At 32.9% G+C, this 12426-nt stretch overlaps 1 protein-coding gene and 1 long non-coding RNA gene across 2 annotated transcripts; both read left to right on the top strand.

Moving 5' to 3' along the window:
• The first annotated feature begins 4283 nt into the window (after positions 1-4283).
• Positions 4284-9793, top strand: LOC107874752. Its single transcript, XR_001675578.2, has 4 exons — positions 4284-8913; positions 9017-9172; positions 9251-9618; positions 9698-9793. It is a non-coding gene; the product is annotated as an uncharacterized LOC107874752 (long non-coding RNA).
• A 79-nt stretch (positions 9794-9872) lies between these two features.
• LOC107873944 (neurofilament light polypeptide-like) lies at positions 9873-10307 on the top strand. The gene has a single exon (XM_016720864.1). It carries the CDS (start codon positions 9873-9875, stop codon positions 10305-10307), a length of 435 nt encoding a protein of 144 aa, XP_016576350.1.
• The last annotated feature ends 2119 nt before the right edge of the window (positions 10308-12426 follow it).

Here is a 12426-nt window from a genome sequence, read left to right on the forward strand (position 1 = left end):
TGGGCTGGTTGGGTAGTTTTGGTTGGGCTGATATGAAGAAGAATAAAGGGGCTGGTTTGAGTTTTTTAAATAGTAAAAAAAAAAGTTAGGTTGATTTGGGTAAATTAGGGATTTAGGCTATTTATTAAATAGACATTGAATGAAAAATTAGATGATCGTATTTAATTTAGCCTAACCCCAAATTAAATTGACCAATTGTTATGGTCAAAATAATTTTAGTTGAGGTCTAATTCAATAAATTGACTAAAATAATGACATCTGAAATGAATTAACAACCAATTCAATTCCGAAGTTTCTTGATTCAATAAAATCGAACTCATATTGATCCAAATAAATTATTTTGGAGAATAAATTAAATTTAAATCAATATCTTAATTATTTGAAATTATTTTCAACACGAACCTTGATTAAGATCCGATATTTGGTAAAACAAATATGCAGGTATCAAAATTATATAACTTTGTATAATTGAATACGATAATGTATAATCACTTCTTAAAATGACGAAATTACGTACAGAAAATATTTTAAAAAATCTTTTATTCGACTCAGATAAATATTGTAATTTTATTTGAAAATCGAAGCAACTCCGAATTGAGCTTAGTTATGGAGGGCAAAAATTAGGTGTCAACAACATGAACCAACTTTAAAGAGTTACATAAATTTGTTACCAAAATAAAATCATCAAATTTAATAAGTTCATTCCAAATAAGGAAAGTGGAAAGCGTAGGGTGGGGGACCACGTGCAAAATGGGAAAAATGTACGTAAAGCTTAGGTTTTACAATTAATTTTTAAAAAGTTATTTTTTTAGTGATGTGACAAATCATTATTTTATCTCGATTTTCATGTAAAACGTAATAATTTCTTACGTTTTACATATTTTTCTGACAAAACGTAAAAAATTATTGCGTTTTACAAATAAATATGTAAAACGTAATAATTTCTTACATTTTTTAAAAAGTCAACTTCATTAGTTGACCGTTAAGAAAAAAGTGAAAAACGTAATAAATTATTACGTTTAGCCTATTTTAGTAACTTTTCAAATAGGTGGCCTATTTTGATCACTTTTTAAATTTTGTGGCTCATTTTGGTTCCGAGTTCAATGTCAGGTTCCCATCTACAAGTTTCCAAATTTTTAAGAAAGTACTAAATCCAACAAAATTAATTTCATATGTAAACTTAAGCATATTAACATCTTGAAGATCTCGGAAGGCTTTAAAGGGAATCCAAAATAGCTGACGATTATCATAAGATTTTAAATTACATACACTGATGTGGTAGTCATATACTTTGGTCATACCTCTACGAAGGACCAGTCCAACAGCATACCTGGAAGGCACGGCATGTACACGTCCCAGAGATGGCCAATCCAGCCATCCTGATTACCTACTATTCCGCCGTCCACGCCATACAACGGAATCTAGAAGTAAAGCAGTCATTTCCCTCTTGAGGGGTAGTGGTATAGACTGCGCAGGGAAAAGTTGGTAAAAGGATATATTTTCAAAACTATTTTGCCTTATACCTGCTAAACTTCTTTTTGAGGGTGTAAAAAGTGGGGAAAAGTTTAAAAAGTGGGTCCCACACGTGGGTCAAGGGACTATTTCATCAATTTTACAACTTTGCAAATTTAATATAATACACCTAACACCCTCCACTTATTCCAATATAAAAAAAAATCTCTCTCTCCTCTTCAATTCTCTCCTAACTCCCGCTTTTGAGAACTCTACTCCCAAAAATGCCATTTTCGTTTCTTCTTCTTCTCCAGCAGCTAAGGGTTCGTTGTTGCTTCGTAAGGTTAGTTAAAATCAAGTTTTAATCATTTCTAGATCCATTTAAACGTGTTTCTTTGCTAATCAATTCGTAGTGATGTAGGAAATTTTATTTTTTTTAAAATTTGGTTGATTCGGTAGTTAAAAAATGAGAATTTTATAGGTAATGAGTTTGATTTTGAAGAAATGGTTGAGGTTTTATGCGGCATTTTTGACAGATTTTTTCATTGATCGAGGTGTTGAATTTTGAAACTTTTGTTTAGGAGTTTTGGTTTAGTTCTGATTTTTTTTAGCAACAAAGTGTTGAATGGTGGAATAATTGTTATTTGAAGATTTATTTTGGCATTTTGATTCGAACAGTGACCTATTTCTATCCGTAGACCCGTGGTATATCTGTAGACCCGTGGTCTATAAAATGAGAATGCCCTAGATTGAAATCAATTTTTAGACGTATAAAATTCTTTTAAAATATGATTGCTGAAATAGTGAAAATTGAAAGATTAATAGCTAATTAGTTTGATTAGGTGCACTAGTTTGATTTTTAGAAATTGTTGTGTTTTGATATTGCATGTTGGATTTTGGTTCAGTTATTGTATGTTTGTGTAGTGAACTGTTTAATGGCGGGGTATTTATTAATTTTTTGGGGAATTTTTCATTTGAGCATTGAGTTATTTCTGTTGATAGACTTATGATCTATGAACTGAAAATGAGAGATTTGTTCTGCAGGTGTAGATTGTGTTAAAAATGGCTAAAAAAGCATCCTTCCTAAACGCAAAGACGGCACCGCTTCTGATTCTACTGGTAGCAGTAGAAAAAGAAAAGCTGAGGCAGTTGAAAATGTCTCAAAAGGAAGAAAATTGAAGAGGCAATATCCGAATCAGATTTAAAGTTAAAGGAGATAACCAACTACGTCGATTCTGGAGAAGATTTTGCCAAGCGCAGTGTTATGGTGACAGTGAAGAGAGCGAGGGAAATGGGAGAAACACTGATGATGGGGATAATGATCCCTTATCCATGCCATCTCTTTCAAGGTTCATTTTTGTGGAGCGGTATAACCTTCAAACGATAATGAACGAGGTCGGATCTTTACCAGCAAAGATATCATTTAAATCAAGAATAGATGTTTATCGTGAATTTAAGCAAGTTCTTGTCGACCAGGAATTGAAGAAAAGATTCAAGCGGTCCTGTTTTGGACACCTGAGAAACCTGTCGGAACATCTCAAGTTCAATGGGCAGTTGGTCCATTATTTGTTGTTACGACACATCAAGAACGATAAGATGCATCATGAGATGTGGTTCTGCATTACCAACAAGTCTGCCTGTTTTGGATTGAAAGAGTTTTGTTTGATCACGGGGTTGAACTGCTCATCATACCCCAGTGAATCAAAAATGAAGAAGGTGTTAGTAAAGGGGGAGAATTTTTTCTTTAAGGTGACGAAAAACAAAAACAGTACGTCGGACAACTTGTTACACCTGATCAGTGGTGTTGACACCCAATTTTGACTTGCCCTTTTTCCTTTAATTACTTTTTCGATGCTTCTTGGCCCTAAATAATTTTCAAAAAATTAAATAATAATAATAAGATTTGGTATTATTGTTTCTATTCCTACAAGTTTTAATAAGAAGGGAATTTATTTTTATTTTATAAACCTATTTTAATAATTAAGTATTTGACATCATAATCACAAAATATATGTCTTTTGGTGGTCGCATTCGCATTCTTTCTAACTTTATTTTTGGGGCAGTATTGTGACCTTATAGGTATATTTTTTTTATTACACAAAATATATTTTTTATAAGATGTACATATATTTTATTATATTCTTATTTTTTATATTATATTCTTATTTTTCACACACACACATATATACATACATATATATATATATATATATACGTATTTTCTTAATGGGAAAGTCGCAAAATATTAAGTCGGATGTCTGTACAAATTATGTCTGCAATTTATATACATTAAACTAAAATTAGTTTTAAATAATTTTTAAGATATCAGGAAACATCGATAAATTTAATTTCAGTAGAAAAAGAGTGTTCGGGCTAACGATAATCCAATCTCAGTTTTCGAAATCAACTCTTATTTTATAAATTTGAAATGAGTGCTCGAAAATTAGCCCAAAATTCAGTATAATCGTTATATCCGCTTTGCCCTTTTCATCTAACTGACACAGATCAATCTAGTCCCCTAATTTTTCTTCCCAACCCGAGGGCCCGAGTTCAATTGTATAATTATATCTATATATACGTCTATATATATTTAATTATTAATCTACCTTTTATGTATTTTTGAATTTGGGTTGTTCTGATCAAATATCGGACGGATAAAAAATAATTAATTTTAATCAACTTTTATATTTATCTATCTTTATATAAATACTCCTTTTTACCATTATTTTCATCCGTTCAGTCAAGAGATCGGACGGACCGAAATCGATCAATTTGTCAAAGTTTGATACATTAAATACTATTTCACTTGTCTCTTTCATTCTGAAAAAGGCAGAGGCACACGTGCTGTGCCCTTCCGACAAGAACTGTTATCTTCTCCCCATTTCCTTTCCCAAACCAACACAAGAACCAAAACCCTTTTCTCTCTTTTCCTCCTCCCCTTCTCTCTCATGCCAAAAATCGCAACCTAGCTGCCCGTTGCAGCCATAGATGCCACAGATCTGCAAAGATCCCATCACAAAATGGCCTCTTCCTACCCCAAAAACCAAAAACCAGAAAAAGCAAAGCTCCAAATTCATACAACAACAGAGAATCGTTTAGAATCCGCCATTAATGGCCTGCAAAATTTGCTGATAAGGGGGATTCGGCTCAACAGCTTAAATTCAAAAACATCTCTGTACCCGTTTTTATTTTTATTTTCAAATTCGAACTTAAGGTCCGGATTTGCGCCTATAAATGGTGTCTTCAACACCTCTAGAGAGGGGCGTGAAAAAAGGGAGAGAAAACGAAAAAAAAATATTCAAGATTGAGAGAGCAACAAAAATCAGTGAAAAAAAAAGAATTTTTTTATTTGTCTTTAGGGGGTTCATGAGAAAACTAAGGAAAAAAAGAAGCAAAGTCCAAGGAAAAGGTATGAAAATCAGTTAAAAAAAAAAGAGAAGAGTGAAAATCAATGGATAAATAAGTCTAGGGAAGTAAGCAAATTTCGCCGAAGAAATTCCAACTTTACTGTTCTTCTTTCTGAATTTTGTCCGAGACAAAGTCCTACGAGTGAATTTGCTGGCCGGAAATTCTCGACGTAAAAGCTTCAATTACGCTGCCCGACAAAAGGTGCGAACTCACCTCTTGCTTTCTCTTTCTCTTTCTCTTTTATTTTAGTTTCATGAATACCTAAGATTGTCTAAATTTGGATCAAATCTATGTTGTTGTTGTAGTTTTAAACTTTTGTAACTTTTCATAAAAGAGGATCGTATACACCCTTGCAGAAAACGTGTATATATGTGAGTGTTTATGCTATTGTAACCAACATGATGAAACTGCCATTTGTATGCGAATTTCAATCTCAACCAGTTCAGTGATTTGAAACAATATGCATCACTTTCAAGTTCGTTGGAAAACACTTGGACCTTCTTTAGCCATGTGGGTCTTTATGTGATGGTTACGAAAGGAGATGCTAATTCACGGCTGTAAGGTTTTAGTTTCAGTGTGTGTTTAACCATTCGTGGTTTTTATTTTTTAAAAAAAAAATTGTTCTTAATCATTTTGTGTTGGTACAGTACATGGATGTTAGTTTAAAAAACAGTGTGTTTCCATGGCTAATCTTTTCACGGCTACCATTTTGAACTTAGTTTAAAAAATAGTGTGTTTCCTTTTTGTGTTTCCATGGCTAATGCTAATTCACGGCTATAAGGTTTTGTGTTTCAGTGTTTGTTCTTAATCTTTTCACGATGGTCCATGGCTACCATTTTTGACTTAGTTTAAAAAATAGTGTGTTTCCTTTTTAATTTGGCGAAGGGTGACGGGAGTACATGGTCTACAATATAATTTTAACAATATCGATGTGTCATTCGAGTCAAGGTCCTTTCAAAAACCTCCTTTCCACCTCTTCGAGGTACATGGTTATTTTAATGCATCTTTATTTCCCGTAAATGGTAGTGTTTGGGTAATTATTTTTTTTTAAAAGGGTTGATCTCCTCTTTTCTTAACAACTGTACCCACTTACTCATATTAGTAGAAATTTGCTTTTGTAGGTATATTTGAGTAACAACTTTTCTCAAATTTGAGTTAAGTTTTCTTTTTGGGATTTTAAGGTTCAAAACTTGCCATTCCCCTGCTGACATTATCCCGTCCTTATGAATGACTCACTAAGTTTATATATGGTTTGTTTGCTTTCTCATAGGACTCTACTTTGCTTACGCATCTTCCAAGCTTTATGTTATGCGTGCAGCTGTTTTCCTTTACTGATTTTCTTAGTAATAAAAGGGAGTAACAAATAAAGAAGTCGGTTTATTTATTATCGTTACTTGGCGAAAAATCCAGCCAACACGGGTCTATTAGATGTATCTATGTGTGGCTGTGCTGCCCCTTTTGCATAAACCGAGCTTAAAAGGAAAAATAGTTTCATCATTTTGTTGCACTCCGAGACTTGTGTCCCTCTTTCCGTTTGTTGTGTGGATTTTGTAAATATCGAATTTGCTTACTTCAAGCTCATACTAGTGTTGTTGTTAGTTGGTCACCAATTAAGTCCAATAATATAATAATTTGCTTAAGTTTCTTCTTGTCTGTGAGCATGGTTGAATAATTCATATAACGGCTCACATCACTTTAGCCTAAAAATTTAACTTCGATTTATATATTTCTAACTTATACTCATGTAGGGAATTGACTCTAGGGAATTAACTAAGGCGGCATAAGAATTTTCTTAAGTATAGGGATACCATTTAAGGGTAACATCCGATATGTCATTCATGCATGTGCAACCTCTTTTTGATGGAATTCCTAGCTAACGTAATGATAATCTGGTATTTGGCTCCATTCTTGGTTTTTGTTTTTGCTACGCACATATTTTATTTGAGTAGTCACTAATCCTTATCTTTTCTTTCTTTTACATGCCCGGTTGGGAGTTCCGCCACGGGACTCGTCTCGACCCGACTAATCGGGTCAACCGCTATAGGATTGTCCACCTTCAGAGTTTACGCCGTTAGGGATTGGTACCTCCCTAAGGAACTTGGCCGTGTCTAACCTTTGCTCTCTCTATATCTCTTATCATTGTTATCTACTCTTCTAACTCTGTATTTACTCGAATATTCATTTGGTATGAATTGTTCGGTGTTGAATGAACCTTGTATTCATTCGATTTTGTTTAGCTATAATTGTCTAGGATTGATTTTATTAGCTATTTCTACCTAAAATGCTAGTTTTAGTATAAAACACGTCTCTTGAAAAGTGTAAAAACTGCAGTTTTTTTTTTTATGCATGCGTGCAGATTTTTAAGATAAAAAATACTGTTTTCCTAGGCTTTAAGGTGTGGCCATTTTAGTATGTAACTGCAGATTTTTAAGTGTATCAAGATGCAATTTCAGCAGTAGCTAATACCACATATTTGAGGCCAAAATTTACAACAATTCAAGGGTAAAAAATGCAGATTTTTTATGAGAAAAACAAGCTGTTCCTTGAACTCGACACGTATATTATTAAACGTCAAATATTGTCTCTTTTTTTTTTCTTTTCAAGTGAGGAAACCTTTTTTAAAATAGGTAATGGTCAATTTGAAGCTAAGAACGCAGTTTTAATTTTTTCTAGAGTTTGAAAGTGGTTCTCTAAAGTATAACAACGTAGTTTTCAAGAGTTAAAGTACTTTTGTAAAGGAAAAGCAACTTAGTTGGGCTTTGATGTAGTTTGTTGTGAACTAAATTTGTAAAGGTACTTGTCGCAAAATGAACATCTTTGTCTCAATTCAACATTAGTTTTGTATATTAAATGCTTTATTTTTCAACATTCGTTTCGAGTTTTCAGATTTCAAAGGGTTAGAAACACAAGGTATATATGTGTTACGCTACCCTATACGAGGTATATCTTATTATTTTCCTACTATTATGATAATTATTTTCATCTTTATTAGTACTATCCTTATCACTAATAATTATTTATTTTATCACTGCCATTACCATCATTATTACTATTAGTTGCTATTATTATTATTATTATTATCATTATTACCACTATCATTATTATTATTATTACTATTATTATTGTTGTTGTTGTTGTTGCTGCTGTTGTTGTTGTGTTCACAATCTATCACCTATTTTTTGCACTAATACATTCGGCAAGTAAATTCTCACGCTACAATATAATTACCTATTCCATAAATAATTCTAGTTAACTATTTTAATTCACATACTTTTTAAATTCTCTTACAAAACTATACGACTTTAAACTCTCTAACATATAGAAATTATGTTATCATTCTTTTTATATTTTAAAAAAATGCATGCATATTTTCGTAATAATTACATTATTTCCTTATACATGGCAGTGTCATGTTTGCTATACCTAGAATTTTCTTCTAAGTTAATAATAACAAAATTTCTCATTACCGTTTTAAGCAAATAACGGATTAAAAGTTTTTCCTAAATATTTTCCTAAACTAAGCGTAAGGACTATCTTCGGATAGGCCTTGAGGGGTGCCTAATACCTTCCCCTCGGGTAATCAAAACCTTTACTCAGAATCTCTAAATATTTTCGAAAAACCTAAACAGTGTTTTACAATAAAAATAGTTTTTTCCTAATTTTCCTAAAAAGTTAGGCGGTGAATCTAAATATAAATTTTTAATGCCAAAAGTCACGACATACCACCATACATCGTGTGCTATTTCGACCGGTTCGAAACTAGGCTCGACAAGTGGAAATAAGCTGAACGAGGACCAGAAGTTTAAGTGTTGTTTACTGTGATTCTTGCACACTATGTCGCTTGAAAAAGATTCGACGAAGGTTGTCGACACAAAACTGATTAAAATGGTCGATTCTTTGAGTTTCTTCGAGAATTATCTGTGGGAGAAATAGATATTTCAATAGACCATGGACTATCTGAAGAAGAAAAGTGACCTGAAGAAGCAAAGGAAAGTATTTGATGAGAAGAAGAAGGCATCCTATGCTCTATTCGGATTTCCTTGGGCATTCATGGTATCTACCATAAACCCTTTAGTGAGTTTATCATAGATTATCATTTTATTTATACTCTGTCATAGACTCTGAGTTCTTTTTTTCACTGTTGTACTGCTTACAGATTTGAATCTATGAGGCCTTTCCTCATCTTGAAAAATTTGTTAGAAAATCTATAAATGAGGTCGTTCTCATTCCCCGCATCCTCAGTTGGCACACTATAAAAAGTGACAAGATAATCGAAGGCGACCTATTCAAGTATAAAGGAAAAGTTACTGAGGTATGAACTTATTTTTTATCATGCAATAATACTACTATTGTATCGAATGTTATGTAATTGTTAATTGATATTTTGTAGAACGCACACCTATACATCATCTCTACTATTCGTGAGACGAAGATGGAATACATGATTACGTTTAAGACATATACGGATGTGGTGAAGAATAATGTCCTCGATGGCTTGAAGAAAGAGTTAAAAGGAGTGACTGTCCTTACTTCAAATGAGGACAGTGATGACGAGGGGAATATGGGTGGTAACCCCGTTGGAACACACATTGGTGATGATGCTTCTCCGAGCACCTCTAAAGATGCAGCGGGCACCTCATCCCCTGGGGATCTTCATAAGCGTGTTGCTGTGCTCGAGGAAATGTTGTTGGATATTGTTGTCCATATCAGAGAGAAGACTGAAGAAAAAGGAAAAGGATGAGCGACAACACGAGCGAGGTAACTTCATTCAATAATTGATGTTGTTAATGAATTTTCACTTTAAATATCAGTAACACATTTTAATATAATGATACAGTGCATGTAAAAGAGCAAAATAGATGAGTTGTCCACTGTTGTGGCAGAAAAGAAAGAAAAAAAAAAAGAAAAGAAGGATGAAGAGGAAGAAATGGAAGAAGATAAAAGCCAAGAAAAAAGTGGAAAAGAAGCAGCTGCAAAAGAAGAAGAAGAAGCTGAAAAAGAAGCAGTAGAAAATGAAGAAAAAGGCAAGGAAAAAGCAAAGGTTGATGAAGAAAAAGAAAAAGAAGCTGAGGAAGAAAAAAAAAGCTGAGAAAGAAGCAGGATGTGAAGAAAAAGAAGAAGCTGAGGAAGAAAAGAAAGTTGAGGAAAAAACAACTGTTGCAGGTGAAGAAAAAGAAGCTGAGGAAGAAAAGAAAGCTGAAGAAGCAGCAGTTGCTGCAGATGCTGAAAAAGAAGGAGAACAAGGTGAGAATGAAGTAGCAGTTGTAGCTATTGAGAAAAAAGGAGATAAAGATGAATATGGAAAGGAAGAAGCAGTAGATAAAGAAGAAGGAGAACAGAAAAAAGAAAAAGAAAAAGTAGACCAAAAAGATGTGGTCATGAATATCGGTGATGAAATCAACGGTAACATTTGTGTTGATGAGGAACATAGGAAAAAAGACATTTGAGTGTTAATATTGTTAATGTGTTGTTGAATGATGAGTTGTTAGGATATGACAATTTTTTTTTTATTTCACAAATATGAAGGTTGAAGGATATGGAGGTAGGATATGACAAACATTTTATTATTTTATGAAATTTGTTATGATTCTGCACTGAATCTGCTTTTATCAAACTGTATTGTTGCAGGAAATTTAAATATGCATTGTGTTGTCATAATTGATAGTGTTTATACTTCACATCATAGAATGCATATTTAATCTATCGTATACTGCTTTCATAGTCTATTATTACCATGTTACTCGATTTTAAGTTGATGTGTTGCTTGATCAACTATGATTCTATGAAAAACATTATTAACATTATAGAAAAATAAAAGTATTTTTACCTATTCAATGTCACTACATCTATGTTACATTTTTCGAAAGAACGAATACTAGCATTATAGTACATAATATCAGTTTTAGGCCATTCTCCCTTTCTTCGGCCAAAATCAATTTTTGTTTTAGTTGATCCCTCTCTATTTGGGTGTCATGTAGCAATACTTTCAAGTGATCCCTCTGTTCTTTGACTTCTTTGAACAAATTCATGAGAAAATCTCTATTTTCTTCGCATTCTTGGAGTCTTTGTAGTAGATTAAATTTTGCCAAGACAAGAAAATTTGATGTCTCAAGTCCCGGACTTAACGTTGATGGACTGCTTAGAGGTGATAGCTCATCGAGCTATTTAAAAAACGAGAATGTGCCATTATCCTAGAAAATAAATTATAATTACATAACGATTAACTTAACATTATAAAAAAGACACACATGGCTCACCATCGCAATTGCATAGTTAAAAAATTTACGATCTGAATTTGAGTCTGTGTGTGACGTCCTCAAGACAGCCACATTCCCACAATAACAAATTAAAGTATTTTTAGAATTGAATGTTTGATGCTTGAGATATTGTAGAATTTTAAATAAAAACAAAGTGGATGAAATAAAATAATGAGGGATGGACGACTTTATATATGAAGTAAAAAAGAAGTTTTAAGTACAAAATTAGTCGTTTGTTACCGTTGGAACAGTAATTTTATTTTTGGAATTGGTGGTGACACTTAATAGACTGCCATAGATCATGATCTATGTCAGCCATCAATGAGTTACTAAAGTCTACCGTAGACACGCGTAATCGATGGACCTTCAATAACATATTTAACATATCAATAAAAGATATACTTGTGCTTTGAGGGTCTATTGATTCGTCTGGTCTATCGTAGACCTATACTTTTAGGAGAACATCAATGGATCTCCTAATTATGTGTAGACCACGGTGATCTATGTACACTGCTATAGAACAACACTTGGATGTTGTTTAAAAAAGAATAAATAAATTAAAAATAAATGTAGTGTGAATTTTTACATATGTGAAGGAGTGTAAACAAGTCACACAATCATATTAGAGCTTATACAAATTAGGGGTTCTGTATTAAAGAGTGTGTGGATAGGTAGTGGTTGAATGTTCAATATCCTAAGAGTAATATTTGTCAAAGCACAAGTATATTTTGAGGATATATTTTGTTCAACCATTATCCATACCACAAACTCTTTTAATTTGGGGGTAGTGATTGAAGGAGCATGTGGAATGTGTAGTCATCAAATACAAAATATATCATCAAAACAAACTTATGCTTTGACAAACATTACTCTTAGGATATTGAACATTCAACCACTACCCATCCACGCACTTCTTAATATACCACCCCTAACTTGTATAAGCTCTAATATGATTGTGTGACTTATTTACACTCTTTCTTATGTGTAGAAACACACACTACATTTATTTTTAATTTATTTATTCCTTTTTTAAACAACATTCAAGTGTTGGTCTATAGCATTGTACATAGATCATCCTGGTCTACGCATAATTAGGAGATCCATCGATGCACTCCTAAAGATGCAGGTCTACAATAGACCGGACGAATCAATGGATCCTCAAAGCACAAGTATATCTTTTACTGATATTTGACAAGGACCAACATCGATGACAGTCTATTAAGTATCACCAACAGTTCAAGATTATCTATTTAAATCATTTTTAATTTAATTATTTTCTTCAACCAGCCTCAAAACATTTTATTATCAG

The sequence above is a fragment of the Capsicum annuum genome, chromosome 6 (assembly GCF_002878395.1).
Source record: "Capsicum annuum cultivar UCD-10X-F1 chromosome 6, UCD10Xv1.1, whole genome shotgun sequence".
Lineage (NCBI taxonomy): Eukaryota > Viridiplantae > Streptophyta > Magnoliopsida > Solanales > Solanaceae > Capsicum > Capsicum annuum.

Coding starts and splice junctions, on each gene's coding strand:
- LOC107873944 (XM_016720864.1), top strand. CDS start 9,873: ATGAAGAAAAAGGCAAGGAAAAAGCAAAGGTTGATGAAGAAAAAGAAA.